At 37.3% G+C, this 18963-nt stretch overlaps 1 protein-coding gene across 5 annotated transcripts in view; it reads right to left on the reverse strand.

The window, feature by feature from the left end:
* COL19A1 (collagen type XIX alpha 1 chain) overlaps positions 1–18963 on the reverse strand; it is a 178865-nt gene that overhangs the window by 70614 nt on the left and 89288 nt on the right. For all 5 annotated transcript variants that reach the window (XR_009114228.1, XM_058019508.1, XM_058019510.1 and 2 more), the window contains 3 exons: positions 14478–14531; positions 13755–13790; positions 1673–1720 (listed from right to left, as the gene is read on the reverse strand). Coding sequence is in view for 4 of the 5 variants with exons in the window: in XM_058019508.1 (XP_057875491.1) it covers positions 1673–1720; positions 13755–13790; positions 14478–14531 (138 nt within the window). In the remaining variant the exon portion in view is untranslated. The remainder of the gene's footprint in view (positions 1–1672; positions 1721–13754; positions 13791–14477; positions 14532–18963) is intronic.

Raw genomic sequence — 18963 nt, forward strand, 5'->3', positions numbered from 1 at the left:
TCACTGCTAGAAAGATAAAGACAGATGCTGAGACTCCCCAGTCTGCTGTTCCCATTGTTTGGCTCATGGCAGCTGTGTGCATGGTGAGATTACAAAACCATCAGTGCTCCCATTTTTATAGGGGCTGGAGTGTGACAGCAGCTCAATTTTATGTGTGAGTAGGAAAATGTCCATGATGAAAGTATCAACCCACTAATTCCTACTGCAAAATGAAAAAAAAAAATTAAAATTATTTCCAAATCAATTTATCCACCATTAAATATAACACAGTGTGTTAACTCTGAACTTTTGCATAAAAAATGAAGTTCCAAGAGTGAAGATTCTAAAACACAAGAATCTTTAATAACAGTTCCTAAAGAAGAATCAGTCTTTTTGCAGATTCAATACTCTACAGAACAACTCAAAAATACACTAAAACAGGATACAACGATTTTTTCACAGTATCCTATATATTTAATTGGTTAACTGTGATAGTAATAGTAATTATAAAATTCTTAATAAGGACGTCAATATGCTAGTAAGTGTGCTTTAATAACATTGTCATCACACAACTTTGAATTCTGCATTACTACACTGAGTTTTTCTGATCAGATTCTCAATCCTTAGTGAGAAACATACATAAACTCAGCTTTCACATCTTCATGTTCAGCTTAAATGGAATTTAGTACTATTTTTAAAACTTTACAACCAACATAAAACATAGCTTTGAGGTCTACATGCCATTACTCATTTTGTTCAAGGGCTAGTCTTCTGTTGGTTTTATTACTATTATTGGAATCATTCAATTAGCCTTTAAAAATTCACTATAGTTTACTAAGATCAATGATGAGAAACACTTAATCTTTTTACTTCAGATATTTTAACTGTGATATTGAATATCAAGATGCCTAAATAAACCAAGAATTATTGAGACCCAACTTCAGAACTGCAAACTGGCCACACACTTAATTTGTAAAAAATATTGAAATGCTTGAGTCTTAATACTTTTCCAAACTTTTAGGAACATACTAGATTATAAATTTACAACAGTGAATTAATTCTTGTGATACCACAATCATAACTATTTGTTATCTGCTCTCATGAATTATCAAATTCAGTAAGTCAGGGAAAATAAAAACAACATGGAGAAACCAGTCAGTTCATTACTTAATCATATTAAAATTATACAAAACCAAAGGTTTATTTAGAGTATTTGGCATATTCTGCACCTCCCCCTCCAGTCCCCTTTACTGTGTCATTTTTACACATATGTTGGGTGCTGACACTTGTATAATGGCATTAAAAGACCTGGGTCAGTATTACTGGTTTCTACTAATATCTTAGATAATGACCCTAAATTCATCTTTATATATCTTAGATGTTGCAAAGTATAGTTCACCCCTACTAAAAAGGGAAAACTGAAGTTTTAATATTACTTCAGTTAAAATTACAGCAGAAACATACTACACAAAACACAATACAATACATCTGTTCTGCCAGTCATTAAAATACTTTAGATAGTTGAAATTGTTAAATCTCCTTCAACTGAAGAGAAACCTCAAGTGTCAAGGCTCAGTTTGTTGTCAGCATGCTTCATACTCAGCTGCTACCTCACCATTTTTTATTAGTGCTAGGCAGAAGTCACACATCAAGCTGTTAGCACACTGACCAGTTGTTCACCAAGTTTACTCACCCTCTGACCTTCTTTGCCAGGTGGACCTTGGGGACCCTCCAGCAAACCCTGAAAATACAAACATTAAACAATTATAACATTCAGTGCTATTCTCATCCTCTTTTCTACAGAAGTAAGACTAGACCAAAGATCCAGATGGCAAGACAAGGCATTTCTTTCTAATAATAAGAATTGCCTTTTCCTAACAATTCCTTTACTGTTATATTAAGGTGCAAGAAAAAGCACAAACAATAATTATTAATCACATGCCATCATATAAAGGCGGTATCCTTTGGAAAAGAAGAGGTAACTTGGCACTAATTAAGTTGTATTTAACTACAATATTACTTGAAAAGTGACTTATCTTGTTAAGTTAGGATGCCATAAAAATTGACCAAAAAAGTTATTTTAAATGAAAGACAACTTACTCTACAACAGAAATTCAAATATAGGCACTGAAGGGGGAGGGGAAGGCAGGGAGAGGGAACTAAATATAGCAGAAGGCCTTATGCTCACTGCATCCTAAGAACCAACCCTGTGCCGCTTCCTCTGCAATTCTGGCTTGGCTTTTCAAAACACTTCAGGGTCTCTTTTTTTCCTCTCTCTCTCTCCTGAACAGGCGCTGGAGCTTTGAGTGTTTTGAATATATCCTTGACTCGTGAGATTCCTTCTGAACTCAATGCAAGGATCTGCCTTTTTCAGCCAGACACCAAATCACAGAGCAGTTCTGATGCTTTGGGGATTTAATTTTATATCTGATTACTGTACAATGTAATCATAAAGCCTTCAAATAACATCTCAGAACAACTTCGAACAGTCATTCCCCCCCACTCTCCCTTTTCTTCATGAGTCACCTTGGAAAACAATTAAAAAAATTACATTGAGGAAGCAATCCAATTTCCATTATAGCAACAAGAAATGTGAAATAATTTTAAATGTAATCAGCAAAGAATATGTAACAGTTCTGCATTGTATAATTAAAAAACAAAAACCTTGCATGTTATATTCTTATAGATGTCACACAATTAAAGAACTTATGTTTTGTTTATTTAAGAATTTTAAATACTAATATTTTAAAATCTTTAAAATTACTCAGACTCATGTGTTGCTTCAGCATGATTTATATCTTTGGTCAAATTCAAACAACTTACTTAGAATCAGTGACACACATTTAGTGACCCAATAAGGGTGAATTGAGGTGCCTTGACTATCACAATTTTTTTAAGTACCCAGATTTCTAGAAAGGAATTTAAGAAGTTCGTTTATGATCTCTAATTCCCAAAATAAACTTGAGAAAGTAAATAGGCATTCCAAAGCTACTAGCTCATACATTTTCAAGTAATGTTTTAAATTGATTAGAATGTAGTCTGACTTCAATTTTAAAATGAAGTGGTCACTTCAAGAGCTTTTCCATTTCTACCATTTCTCTGCTTCCAAACACTGAAGCTAAAAATATATCTTAGACAGTATTTCACTACAGGATATTTCTCTTATCATTTCAGTTTATAATGTAAACAGGATAAGGTGCAGGATCTTTTACAAAACTGATGCACACCATGTCCATCTTTCACCATAAGTTTATGGAACTAAAATATGCATGAGAACGTGTGTCCAACAAATAATATCATGGTAAGTTAATTACAGTGCAAGTTATGTAGCTTATACATTCACAAACCCATAAAGGAGCATGTCAATGTGACCTCTGTAAAGCTTCTTTACTTTCTCATCTAGGTAGTGTGGAACTTGCAGTGTTCTGTCTAATGGTTAGCAGTATTCTAAGTCTGTGAAGAAATTCTGAGAATTCAGGAAGAGGTGGAATTTTGTTTTGCTAATTTTTCATTTTAGTGACAACTTTATGCAGGGGAATGAGATGAAAACCTGTAATGTCCGTTTTATGGGGAGGAAATTCTTAGCCTCACAGATCTGTACAATAAGGCTCCAAGGGGACAAGAATTACACAAGAATGCAACTGCACAATAGTGATAATTAATAGCCAACATTTTTATCCAAGGAGTACTTTTATTCTTTTTCTTCTCTCTACAATATTATTGTCAAGAAAAAGGAACCAGATAAGGAGATTTATCTTCAAGGAAAGGGAGGAGAGCTGTGTACAATTGGTAACTAGGCAGGGAGGACTCCCCTGTACAAGGAGCCACATCCTGATATTGAAACTGAGGTAAAAGTTCACACCAACCTCAGTGGGATCTTCCGTTTAAAAATTGATAGGAAAACATGGGCCATGTTAACCATGTTAACTAACTCTAAAACTGTAGTAACTTGGCCAAAGTAATGACTTAGCAGTGCTATCCCTGCTCAACATTCACTGAAAGAGATCATGGAAAAAAACTGCAGAAGAAACCTGCAGGAGGAATGAAAAAAAAATACCTTCTACAGTGAATTTTCTCTAAAGGGATGAATAAAAGATCTACCACTGAACTCCTACAGGACTTGGCAATGAACAGAAATACATGTTTGTAGGAAGGCAGACTAAACTATCTACTTAGGTGGCATTTCTATTTAATTTCTGGAGATCTTCCTTTGGAGATCAAAGATCACATTTGACTGCCACCAGCCATGGATAGCACAGTTGGTCAGAGGAGCCCACCACCACAGGTAAAGGGATAGAATATACACTGAATATACATATCTATAGCTATCTATCATCCATCCAATCTATGGTATATGGGATATACTGAGGATTGTGCTCTAAACAGTATATCCACATTTATGTCAGAAGGCAATCTATTCCTCAAGTATAAAGTCTCCAGTAAGCAACAGCCAAAGCAATTAAGATCATAGAACCACAGAATGGTTTGGGTTGAAAGGGACCTTTAAAGGTCATCTAGTCCAAGCCTCCTGCAATGAGCAGGGACATCTTCAACCAGACCAAATTTCTCAGAGTCCTAACCAACCTGGACTTGAATGTTTTCAGGGATGGAGAATCCACCAACTCTACGGGCAAACTGTTCCAGTGTTTCATCAACCTCATTGTCAAAAAACCTCATTCTTGTATCTAATCTAAATTTACCCTCCTTCAGTTTAATACCTCCTTCAGTTTTACCCCTTATCCTATTTCAACAGGCTCAGCTAAAGTCTGCTCCCACCTTTCTTATACCCTTCAGGTATTGCAAGGCAATTAAAGTCATTCACGGTGTGTCACTGTCACTTTGATACTTTTGACCTGGCAAGAGCATGGCTATGGTGATGAGCAGAACAATGCCTAGGAACAGCACAAGGCACTGTGAGGTACAAAACCAGCCTATTGGTGTGACATCAGGCTGGCAGGAAGATATGCTGCATCCTTCGAGGTCACCTAACACACATGGGCTTTTCCTGACTCTGCCAGGCCACCTTTGAGGCTGAAAGGTGCCAGCCTTCTACCCACCTTGTGGAGCAGTGGATTAATATAACATATACAGTCTATAAAGCCTGTTCCTGCCATGGACAAGCAAGCCCCTTGGAGTAACATACCTGAAGGAGCTGAGGAACATGAAGTGGAAATCTCTACAACATTACCATGTAGCTTGGGGAAAATTAAAACCAGTAAAATGGAGATGCTCTTAAGTGCAACTGAAACTTAGAAAATCTGCCACAATGAGTCAGGGTGGCTGTGAAGAGAGATGATACATGATGCACTGGTAGGCACAAGAGGGTTGTACAAAATCTTGGAAATGAAGAGCAGAAACTTGTGAATCTTTTTATAAGAGGTAAACCATAAAGGGAAGTATTAATGACAAGGGAAAATATGCTGGTTAGCGCAGAGAATTGAAAAAGCAACCACACTGTGAAGAACACGTGGGCAGATATTTAAAGGAAATATCATCAAAACTTAGTGTAAGTTGATGGAAACTAGGAAAAAACAACAGGTTTAAAAAATGCTGCAATAGTGAGTTTTTAAAAGAATTTGTATTGAAAATATCTGTAGGATATACCATTTTAGTACTTTAACAGCTAATATTTTTTGAAAGTATCAGGTGATAAAAACTAATAAAATTATTTAACTTGAGACAGTAGAAGAAAAATATGTTAGGAAGTTACAGAAAAATCAGTGAACAGCTCTGCCACTTACTGTAGAAGGGCTAAAATCCTGTCATGTGACTCTGCAGGTAAAAAAGCATTTTTTAAATACCTGATACATCAAAACAAGCATCTGCAGAGACATGGTGGAGGCACTGTTCATAAATGTAATAACTCAGAGAAAGTGCCTAAGAACATATTCTCAAAAAAGCCAAGTTTTTATTGTGACTCCATGGTGAAACAAAGAATGTTAAAAAAATAAGAAAAAAAGCCAGCTGAAATAGAATAGCGAGGTTACTTAAAGCTGTTATTCATGCTACTTCTCCCAGAAGATTATGGTTGATGCCAAGATATTAAACAATTACATATATTTTTGAGATCTTGTAAGTTGCTTCAAAACATAGCTGATAGTTTTTGAAGCAGAAGGGTAGACAGCTGCCTTATGTACTTGTAGGTAGTGTTGCTGGAATACATTCTGAGCTGGAATAAGTTTCCTTTTCAACATATATTAAATATAATACAAGAGTTAGCAATAATAATGCAGGTCTAATAAAGGCACAAAATTTATTTCATTTATTGACTGGTTTGTGTGTTCTATACACAAGCTACTTTCATCCAGTGTTTCCTCACTATGAATTCCAGCAAACACATGACCTCAGTTTTTACAGAATAAATGCTATTAGATGGGGAGCAAATGTATGTAGTTTAGTGAGATAAGTCAAACAAAGACAGAGACAAAGTTTAAATTAGGCATGCAGAAATGCCTTGTGATAATGTAAAAATAGATAATTTTTTAATAATTTGAATATGCAAGCTTTTATACTGATAACACTTGCTACTTCAGAAAGACCCAGCTATAATAGATATGATTTTGCCATGCAATTTCAAAACATTATGATGATAAATAGAAAGGTGTAGTTCCACTGATACAGCATCACTGCTGAAACATTTTTAAAAGCAAACTGGCGGCAGTTCCCATTGCAAGCAATTGATGTAGTTCTTTTAAACACAGTCCTTGTTCAGGATTAAGAAAAGCTGTCACATTGTTGAACTAAATTTTCAATGATCCCTCTGTAAACTCCCCAAGTAGAGCAGCATGGAATCATGGTAATCAGCATTCAGGTAAAAAGTGACCACAGATTTCCAAACTCCTGACATACCACAGTGGGTGATCACAGTGAAGAACTGCAGCATGACTGACTTGAAGAGCACTCTCCAGCCCCCCAAATACTGCTTGTGGGGTGTGTGGTACTGCTGTGGCTGCACTGATGTAAGAGTGGCACAGCATCCCACACAGGATGCAACAAGATGCAGTTCAATAGGTCTTAAAGGCATCCACTTAGTCTGGAGATGTTTGTAGAGAACAAGTTCTACTGTGCAGGTCACTGTGATCCTTCTACCCTATTTTGAGATTATTTTTCTCTTTGGCCTTTACATATTGAGAGTAAATGAATGGCTTCCTCTCAGCTAAAAACAGACAATCACACTCAGCAAGCAAAGGAACTCAAATATGAATAACTTTCCTCCAGTCAAGATGGTCAAAGTGTTGGTTTCTCTGCTATCCTCAAGGCAGCTTGCTTGCTGCAATAGTGATGCAGCCCTATCTTGAACCCCAAACAGGAGGATGAGGAAGTGAGAGACCTTAAAATTCAATTACCATAGTTTCCTCCTCTTGCCCAAAAGATTGGCCACCATCACCCACACGGAAGCCCACAGAGCTTGCAGACACACCTCACTGTTACAAATCTGTTACAATGGGGAAAACGGCACAGGAAAATCAGAGGAGGATGACTAATTTCCTGTTGTATTACCATTTATGAGGGAAATTAAACTACCTCTATCTTAAGCATTTCCAAACATGACCTGATCTCAGTCACATCCTTACTGAAGTACCTTGAGACAGCAAGTGGAAAGATTTCTACACCTGCTGGGCCCCTTAAATTTACTGCAGTGACCATACTGTTCTGCTGTTACACCACTTTTCTTTCTAAACTGCTTTCAATCCATTTACTTCTACAGAAAAGGAGACAGCATTTAGCAGAAGTATTTCAGTCTGCCAGAAAACATGATAAGCTACATTTTCTTCACCTTTTTTTACTGGAGCGAACAGAAAATATGTTCCTCACTGACATCATTATTCTTTGGATTTGGCCATTTCTTTAGCTCTCTCTGTTAATTAACCTTAAAATATACTTTCCTTCAGAGACAATAATTTGAAAGTGAAATTGAAAGGGTAATTTCACCGAAGTTTACATTCATGAACTGAGTACTTTTATCAACATAGGTTTATTTGCTAAGCAAAAAAAAAGTATAACTAAAATCCTGAAAAGTAAATCAAAATTATTCATTACATTGATGTCTACCGCATATGGGACAATTTTCAAATCATTATTCTAATGAAGGACATAGAAATCACATTCATGCCAATCTATCAGAGTAAGAATTTTTGAAAAACAAATTTACTGTAAGTTTAAGGCTTCAATCGTCACTTGTGCCTTCACTATCAGTATTACTGCATAAAGAAGATCAAAACCTCACTGTAACTAATAAATAATCTTCTATTTCAGCAAATGGGTAATCTTAATAGCACCTGCTCCCATAATTAAAAAGTGCTTTTTGAAGAAGAGGATATTTCTAAGTTTTACTGTGGAAGTTAAATGAGCACTGTATTTAATGAAAAACAACTAAACAGTTTAGTATTTTCAGGAAATTAATACACCTCATTTAAAAAGCTCAGACAGATAAACTTCAGATTTTTCTTAAAGTAAATGTATGAAAAGAAGAGATTTAGACTGAAAATGTAATTAGCAGTCTATACTTTCTATAGTTAAATAGGATTACTTTCCTACACATCATTACATGGAAAGAAAGTGAAGGTAGTATTATTTGACTGCTTACTACAGGAGAGTGCATATCCATTTCTTTAGCTTCACATGAATAACTGAGGAGAAAGCTGTGCAATCTGTAGCTGATGTTTGTTTAGAAAGGGGAGAGCCAAAAGTTACAGGGGAGCTTGCCCAGACCTGAATCTGCAGCTTCCTCCCACTGCCGCCTCCACACGGCACTTGTGCACCAGCTTCCTTGGGATCGCGTTAACCAGAGCCAGGAGCCAACATTCCAAATATCTGTTTAGTAAGCAAGTCCTGAGGACTTCTGTCTGTGACCGACTTAAGCCTTGGCTTCTGAGTAAACACTTGGTGCCATCTGGGTGACTATTTTATAACTCCTGAAAGGGATAGGTTCGCAGGAACGTACGGACGGACGCTCATTTTCCCCAGGAACTAAAGGCAGCGTATCGAGTGTCGAGGGGAATGGCTCTCGTATATTTTACAAGGGATGGCTGTGCTACCTTCCCTCACCTGTCACTCTTGTGACACGGCACGCACAGGCTTAAGCTGGGATACCAGAGCGGGCAAGCTGCGGAGCCAGCTGTGACCCTGCAGAGCACAGCCCCCAGCTTCTGCCTCTGACTCCCACATCTAGGCAAAACCACGCTACAGAGCAGTACAATCCCTCCTTTTTACTCACTGAAGGTTCACCAGCTACAGTGCAATTTATCAGGGAACTTAAGCTTTAAACATCCCCCATATTGCTTCATAAAGTTGACGTAATAGAGGAGAAAAGTTCAAAATTTAATCGCAGCATTTATTCACAAGACACCTGAAAAGTACTAAAGGAAAGAGACATCTACTACTTACAGACCAATTCAGAGCATACCAGGGAAATTAGAGACAGCATAAAAAAGGCTGAGAATCAATCATGATTTTGGACTACTCCCATAAAAATACCACCATAAATGAGGAAAAAAATACATGCATATATCTGGACTTGGGGAGTGTTAACTGACTCATAGAAACGCAGGAAAACTTTATGCCCTTAATAAAAGGGCTCAAATATTCACATATATATGTCAAATTTACAAAAAATGTATTTGTATGAATAATGCCCCAGTCAAACAAATGTACTTAGAACTATTGAAATTGCTGATTTCAACAGGGTTCTATGGAAATCCTATAAAATTTAGCACATATTTCTTCTTACAGATTAGCATATTTTACGTCACAATGCTCTTTCTTTTCTCTAATTCTTCATGCATGATTGATGAAATTGTATTAAGATTATGTATCGACTTTAAATAAATGCACAGAAACACATGGAATTCTAATCCCACCTCTTTCTGAATTCTGTCCTATTGCTACAAGTGAGAAGTTTTTTAAAACGTTAATGTTGTTGGGATTAAAGTGTGAAATTTCTGTTAACTCACATCAAACAGGAAGATCCAGAGCTCTACTTTATTTTTCAGATGCACTTTCTGAGCTATGAAATTTCAATTTCAAACTCATAAAATAATTTTTGCATCTTAAAAAGCAGTGGTATTGTTTTGCCTATTTTGCAGTTTGGCATATGCTCATCTATCTAATAGGTTGCTACAGCTGTTGGGTATTTATGAATTCTGCCATACATACTGCCTTGAAGTTTCCCTCATTCCAAACTATAATGGCTATATCTGTCAGTTGAACACGTAAAATATATTTTTGCCCTCAAGGTACCAACCCCTTCATTCTCTTCTCTATTTTCTCATGTTCCTATGTTGCTCATGCTTCTGAGCTATGAGGGACTTCCTACTCATCAGGGTCGCACAAACACTTTTAGACACAGAGTCACTGACATCTTTTAGACTTTTGCAGGTGCCAGTAGCACAGACAGAAAAAAAAAAACAACAAACCCAAGAATTTCTACTGCATGCTGTTACATACTTGTATAGATTACCTACAGGCAACTCTCCCTGGACCAACCAGCTGCTGCAGTTTTTTGTTACTTTCACACTCCCTGTGCTAAGGATAGAAGCATGGAGCAGGTCTGTGTATGGGAAGAACATTCTGACCCTGAACAACACTACTGATGGTCTACTTTATACTGAAATAAGAATATATGATAGACCTCATACAGCTTGCTCCACTGATGTATGATTTCTATGGAAATACACAGGAATGGAAAGGCTGCACAGGGCAGTAGAGCTCTGCACGATGCCATCATTTACCACCTGTCTCTGTGTGCAGTGGCACTGGGGCAGAAGGTCGATGACCCAGGCCCAGTTGTCTAGTTTGACCAAAAGCTGGTCCCTTTTAATGTTCCCTTCCTCCCTGCCCAAGAGTCATACTTAGGACTTAGTTCTAACAGTGTGTCATCATTTTCACTTCTCTTCTCTCCCTGCCCCCCAGCATAATTAATTTATCTTTCAGATAAAAATAAATAATTTTCACATTAGAAAAAAATACAAATTACTGGAAGCAGGGGATAAATTTATGACATTATGCCTTCATCCCAAATGAATGGAACATGTTAAAACTTCAACAGGACTCATAATTGAAACACTTACATCATATTTTGGCTATAACAGCATGAATGGTTCTGACACAGTAAGTTCTCATTAAGTGACATATGAACGGTGATATTATCTGACTTACTATTTATTCACAGCAAGATATGACATCTTCCTTTCATGATTATATATCGAAAGAATCACAGCCACACAGAAGCCACACAAATAAAACCACTCTGAAAACTGAATTTTCCCTTAGCCCCATCACTCATGTAATTAATATTCTTTTAGCTCTTGCCAAGAGAAACACTCAACGATTTACAGTGGCCAAGAGAGAAAGCCTTCCTGCTGGGCTGTGCATTCCCACTCTGCTGTAATCTGTCTTCAAACTGCTAAACCCATTCACACTCACTCTTGTCTACATCACTTAGTAACATCCCTCTGAAGACTATGTCTGCTTTCCTAAAATTTAAATCTTTTCTTTTTAGAAGTGTAAAGGCGACCATCAGTAAATGTACCAACACAAAGACACCTTGCTGTGGTGGAATCAATGAACTGAAGCATTTGCAAAGCATTTTGTAATCAAAGAAATGCAATTCTTTGACATCCATTTTATGAAATTGGATCACTTCAGGTACAGAAGGAGTAAGTCCAGTCACCTGAAAGCAGTGTCCCCCGGCAGCCAGGAGGGATAAAACTGTTCTGGGGGGCATTGGGCACAGCATGGCCAGCTGGGCAAGGGAGGGGATTGTCCTGCTCTGCTCTGCACTGGAACAGCCTCACCTTGAATATTGTGGGCAGTTTTGGACACCACAATATAAGAAAGATATAAAGTTCCTAGAAAGTGTCCAAATGGGGGCCACAGGGAGAAAGAAGGGCCTCCCACGGAAGAGCAGCTGAGGGCACTGGGTCTGTTCAGCCTGGAGGAGACTGAGGGGAGACCTCACTGCAGTGACAGCTTCCTTGGGAGGGGACAAGAAAGGGCAGGCACTGATCTCTGCTCTGTGTGACAGTGACAGGACCAAGGGAATGAAACAGTGTCAAGGGAAGTTGAGTTTGTGTATCAAGAAAAGGCTCTTCACCCATAGGGCGGTTGGGCACTGGAACAGGCTCCACAAGGACATGGTGACAGCACCAGCCTGATGAATTTCCAGAAGCATTTGGATAATGCTCTTGGGTGTGTGGTGTGACTCTTGGGGATGGGTCTGTGCAGGGCAGGGAGTTGGATTTGATAATCCCTTCCAACTTGTGTGTCCTTTCTAACTCAGCATATTCTCTGATTCTTGGTATCATACTACTGACCTCTGAGTATGATTCTTAGGAAAGCTAAGTGACCACAAGTGCAATTTAAGACAATGAACACAAAAAAAAAAAAAAAAAAAGAGATTTAACATATCCAGGTACTTCTGTCAGAACAGATGTACTAATTTTTCAATCACTTACATAAAAAAAACTCAAAAAGACTCTTCTGTGGTGTTAGAGCACACACAAAATAGATATCCTCAGGTTTTTTCCCTGTTTTATCTTCAGATGTGTCTGATTCCCATTCTTATGATCCCTTCAAGGCCTGCAAGAATCTATCTAAAGCAAGACAAACTCCAATGCATCTACTACAGTAAAATTTCAGGTTACCAATAACATTTTAATAATATATGAACTCTTCCAACACACAGTTTGTATATTCAAGAACTAAAGGACATAAATGGACCTGTTTGCCTCCAGTAAGATATGAACTGCAGCAAAGAGTCACTGATCTTGGGACAAAACACTAACTTCTTCCCAGGAAATAGAGATACGGGATATTATAATTCATAATCCAAAAAACAAGAAGTCTAAAACACAGCAACTTAATTTTGACACCTAAAGAGTAGAATTTATTTTTATCATATGGGTCTCTGTTATGTCCTTTCTTGTTTGTAAGCTCTAATGGAGATCCTGCTGCTACAGTGTTGGAAATTAAGAGAGGGAAAAGACCATGTATAAACTATTTACACTATAAATGACAGTTCTTTTGAAGTTTATTTAGGATTACATGGGTAATATGAACAGTATAGATGTGGCTCATAACACTGAGTCTGGGAGAAGAGCTACTCATGTTGTGAAACTACAGCCTGGGAATTTGGAACCTTTTCTCATCTTTTTCCTTTTTACATTTTCGCCATACTCTTTTGCACCATTTGGAATTGGTTTTGCCCAAATAGACTGTTCAGAAGGGAAGGGCTTTTCATTTCAGCTCATGAGCAAAACCACTAGAATTCATAGAATTCAGACAGAATTTATTACTTTTATGAAGTAAACAAGACACACCCTGCAGAGTTTTGGGGACACTTTTCTTCAGGCTTTGTACATGCTTGAGGCCTGGATTGCAAGGAAATAAAGAACATTTTCCACCATCCATACAGCAGTGTCTAGCCAGAATACAATACCCTAAAAGCATTGATCATTTTTGCAACCTTCTACTGAAAAATGCTTTCCTTAAAATAACAAGGGAACTCCTTCACTAGAACAAGTCTATACTATTTATACATGGAATAAACAAGATAATATCCTTGTTAGCATTTGGGAGGAAACAAGATGTTTTAAACCTGCTTATTTTTATTTATATTTACAGAATTACCTACACAAGTCATACAGAAAATGCAGAGGCACTCAGATGAAAGGGACTTTTAGACTTATTAAGGGGAGTATTCACATTGAAAATTAGTGAAAAACATGCAGCATTTCTTAGGGATTTTCTTTTGGCTGTACTTTACATGTACTCACACTCAAGGCAGCTGGTCCTGGAGGTCCTGCATCTCCCTGGTTAAAACAGCAGAGGAAGTAAATCAACAATCTCTTTAGTTATACATATTTAATCTCTAGACCTCTTAGAGAATATGCAGCACTGCAGAAATTATGTCAGTACAATCATTAAACATGTTGATTATGAAAATATGTGAGCAAAGAGATATTCTTCTCCAGTAATGGCAGACATATACACAGTTCACCACAGGTTAAAGGGAAACATGTGCCAGGCCTCTGCATAAATGAATCACAGCTTAAAAAAAGCAATCCTTCAAAACACATTTCCATATGTCAAGTTACAAGCTGCAGCTTACATGTACAAGGTGGCTGCTGAAGCCAGTGTGACAGCTCACATATGTAAAGAAATCTGACTGTGTGAATATTCACAGAATTAGGTCACTGAGGTACAAATCACATCTGAGACCATCAGGTTTAGTTCATGGGAGCAAATTAGTGCAGCCAGAGAGCAATTCAGAACACCAAATTTAGGCTCTTGGTCAGACCTCCTTTTAAAATTCATTGTGATAAAGGGTACTCATCTTTTGCATGTACAGTTAGCCTGTACTCATATTCTTTAACCCTTAAGTTGCACAAATGGCAGCACTGGGTGTTTGCCACACATAGTAATGGCAACATGAGCAAAACTGAAGAATATCATGCACACTCACATAATCATACAACTTAATAGATTTAAAAATGTACCTTTTCTCCTTTGGGACCAGCCACACCAGGACTACCAGGGTCACCTTTCAGTCCCTGGGCAAAACGAGAAATGCATATTTGTTGTCATCTGTGAAAAATTCTGGGATGAAATCCTGTAGCACTGTGAAGTAATATACACTAAACAAATAGGCCTTAGAATTCTATCACATTATTAATGCTATCTCGAAATTCTTTATTTTCATTATTTTGTCAACAGACACATATCTATCAGAGACCACATGTGTCTTCAATACATAATTAAACATACAGAGCCATTCTACTTTATTGTGCCCCATTTTGGTAAGTAGTGAGAGGAAATGCAAAGTTGTTTTGCAGTCTTGCATGGCCAAAAATGATAAAATAGAATATCAGAGAAGGTGCTAGTACATTCACTTGAACTCTGCTAAAATTGGGAAAGAGGCAGAGGTGGACAGAGACCTGCAGATTTTATGTTTTAAGTAGCAGTGCTGAACTGATGAGCTCCAGGAAAGTACAGCTCAGAGCTGCTGCACATCTTCCAACACTCTCATTTTCACCAGTGTTCACAAAGGCAATTAGAGAAATAATTGATTTCCTTCATACCTCCTTCATCAGTTCTGCCTTCAAGAGACAAGCAGTTAGTACTGCCCAGCCTTACACCTTGCATACACAGCCATTTCACACTCCCGGGATCAGAGTGGTTTGGGTTGGGAGGGACTCCTCAAACAGGGACATTGGCAACTGGATCAGGCTGCTCAGAGTCCTATCCAACCCACTCATTAATGTTTCCAGGGATCTACAGCCTCTCTGAGAAACCTTTTCCAGTGTTCACCATTTTCACTGTAAACTGTTTCCTACTTACGCCTACTCTGAATCTACCCTCTACAATATCTCCTATACAACTCTTCAACTAAGAAGTTCTCACCAGAAGCACCCAAAAAATCCCCACAAAATATCTTTAGTACCCAGCACACAATCTTTATTGTCTTCTCCTTGCTGCAGAACAAATGGGAAAATGAGGGATTTCAAAATAGGCCCAGCAAATTCAAGCCATTCTACAGCAATGAATGAACTTAATTATCATGCTGTACCACGCCATCAGGAATTCATTTTTATTTAAGCTAAGAGATTTGTCTTGTGCCTTCCCTCTGACCACTGCTTTAGTGGCATGAGAGACTGGGTATATTGAAAGTCAGAGACACCTCTACAAGTTCAAAGATTTTACTTAGAAATGAAATGGCAACAATGGAGGCAATACAATACCAAATTATAATAAGATGCTCCACAAGTAGACCACCATATTTATTATTCTGGAGGTTAAATAGGTCAAGGGTAGAAAAAAGTCATTTACATCTGAATTAAGGTTTACAAACTAAAGTTCTTCCCAGCTCCCTTTTTTTCCTTGCAAACTCTCTTCCTCAGTTTGCAATTATTAGGAAGATAGAGACAACTGGCACGAAAATGGTAACTAACATCTGTGCCTTGGTGGGTACAGAAACATGAAATCAATGAGTGTTCTAAATACTGCGTATTTGTGCAACTTCACTTCCTGCTAAAATTACATTAATTCACCATCTGGAAGGAACATCATTTAGAACTATATGAGCATTTAAGTACCCACTTTGGATTAAATTTGTGGTTGTTGTAAATACCCCTGATTTAGCTTTGATTTGTTCTTTATTAAGCTTGCCAAATATGTAATAGTTAAATCAGAAGTAGTTTTGCTGTTTGAACTTAAAAAATGTAATAGGCAGATGGATTCAAAAGCCAAGCCAAAAAATTGCTTTCTTTTTACAATCTGCATATTTATGACATAGCTTTAATATTGTCTCCATTTGCTACATTTTACTTTCAACCTCCTTCTGAAAGAATGCATAAAACACAACCAATCCATATATTTAAAGCCATTTAAGGGATTTTTCAGGTATGCAAACTGTATGGATTTGGTTCAAAATCAATACTAGCAAATCTGCCATGGAACAATAGTTATGAGTTTAGGAATTAGCTCTTAGGCTCTATGTTTACAGAAGATAAAAGATAAGGCTAAAAAAAATCTGCAACTCACAGATGGTGACATATATCTGTGTGTCTCTACTGAATAGAAAATGCAACTGCAGATGAAAGATGCTGAGCCTGAGCCATGCACTTTCAAACTACGAACCTTATTTTTTCCTAATTGCTGTGTTTAAAGCTTTTGGCAGTGTATCTGCAAGGGCACCTTAGTGAGGTGTGCAGTCTGGCAGCTAGTGCAGAGATGATGACCTCAAACAAATACAATTGACCTCAAATAAAAAGGACAAGGGGAAACTACATGTTTTACAGGAAACCTTACAGTGTTTGAAGGAGGATTTTAAAGGACCCAGTGTTATAGGCCCATTATAAGTATTTCTGGTTTGCCTAGACATTATATATGCATTTAAAAATATTATAGACTTAGTAAGTTCCAGACACAGTGAATGCTTGCAAAAAACCACATCTGGGAATGCACCATGCCTATTCTTCCCTTCAGTCACCCTTTTGAAGCCACTGAGAGGTTTAGCTGCTGGCTCACTGTCTCTGAAATGCCATAAGAAGAAAGGATTCCTGTGCCAAGTCAAATCTGCACCCCCTTTAACACAGTACAGTAGGGTACCCTGTCCCTGGCAGAGGCCAGAACAGGATGCTTCAGTAAAATGAATGTGGTTATCTAAACAGATACAATTTGGATGATTTTAGATCAAGCCTTAAGTTAGAAAAGCTCATTTTCTGCAATGTTTTAGGAGAACAAGGTCAGTTTTAAAAACAAACAAATTTCTAGTGATCTAAGGGGGTTACCAGATTTACCAGACATTTAGGAACAGATTAAAAATTCCTCCTATAACAGAGAGTTAATTAATTGGGTATTGAATTCTATCCCAGTCTAATTCTAGCTTTTTGGGACCGATATAAGAATATACATTTATGAGTTCATGAACAGTCTTCAGCTGAAACATTTTATCCTCTGAAAGGACTACAGCTTGGTCTTTTTACAGGTCATGATAAATTTACATTATGGCTCCTTTATGAAGGAGGAAACCAAAATGTAAAGCAAGCATTAGAATATGTATATACAAGGCCAATTCAAAGCTAACAAGATAACAATACTGGAAATAGCAAAAATGAGAAATGTTCTAAATACATATATAAAATAAGACTGATAAATGTAATGCAATTTCCAACCAAGAGACAAATTACTGGGACAAGTATATCACAAATATCTCTAAGGGTGTGAGTTGGGGTCAATAAGGGAAAGATTAAATTAGAGGCAGTGTTTTTGTTTGGAGAGGATGACAATGGTACTTCTTCTGGTGGAACGAATGAAAAACTGATAAAACAGGTAAAATGTATCACCAGCTGACACCAGGTACTTTTCTCAATGAAAAATTGCAAAGATCAGCTGGACCCCAACCAGAGGACTCCAGCAGCTCCTTGCAGGAGCCAAATGTTGCCTATTGGAATTGCACCTATTTGTGCAGCATAAACTGTACTGCACACATGTGGCAATGGAAAATGCAGTCAGACTGCAATCATATATTCAGGAGAACAGGTTTTCAACTCTAAAAGATACCTTTTGGGGAAAACATAATTTGTTATTTGCAATCCCGTGGCCTTCATTAGAATAATCTGGTTCAATGTCACATCAGGGGGAAATCTCCTAGAACAATACATATTATCTAATGTACTGGAAATTGAGTACACAACCCAACAATTTAACAACAATGTGAACCCCATTATTACAGATCAGATCAGTTATCTCTACTGAGTAACAGAGCTTGGGAATACTCTAAGAGCAGAAATACATTTCCTGCACAGACCAGCCTTAAAATCTAAGTTAACAACATCTTCAAAGTCAGGTGCACAATGCCAACCTAGATATGCTGGGATAACTTTCCTAATTTAGCAAAGTGTTTTCATAGCTCCAAACAATATACTTCTTTTCAGTTTATGTCTCAGGTATTTAAAATACTGACACTGCTCTCTTCTCATTAATGGAATTCCAAAACTTCAAAGTGATATATTACTAGAATTCACTGGACCCTAAATTAAATCTACTATCTTCTAATACTTTTGTTCCTAGCAGAATTCTCAGACTCTAGATATAAACAAAAATCATAACCAACTTCGCATTTTTAAACAATAGGATAATTCTCTTCCTATTCAGGTATTTCCTTGCAATGCTAATACTAAGAGAGTTCAAGACTAAACAGACAGGTCCTGAGGGTGTGAAGGTAAACAACTATTGCTATTACAACAAGATGCAGGATCCCTTTAAAAATTATCATACTTCTGATTAGCTTTTTCCACAAGCATAAAAATTAAAAAGGTCTATTATGTTTTCCATCTTTCCATTGAAAACCTGGGATTCTTTTATTGCTTATTGAACTTAAGAGCTTCATCTTTTGACATCAGGTATGTAAAGAATTAAATTTTATGTAGGAAAGTTTTAGAGAAGTCACTTATGGTATTACCTCCCCCAGCAAGAGACATA

This window comes from Melospiza georgiana, chromosome 3 (assembly GCF_028018845.1).
Source record: "Melospiza georgiana isolate bMelGeo1 chromosome 3, bMelGeo1.pri, whole genome shotgun sequence".
NCBI lineage: Eukaryota > Metazoa > Chordata > Aves > Passeriformes > Passerellidae > Melospiza > Melospiza georgiana.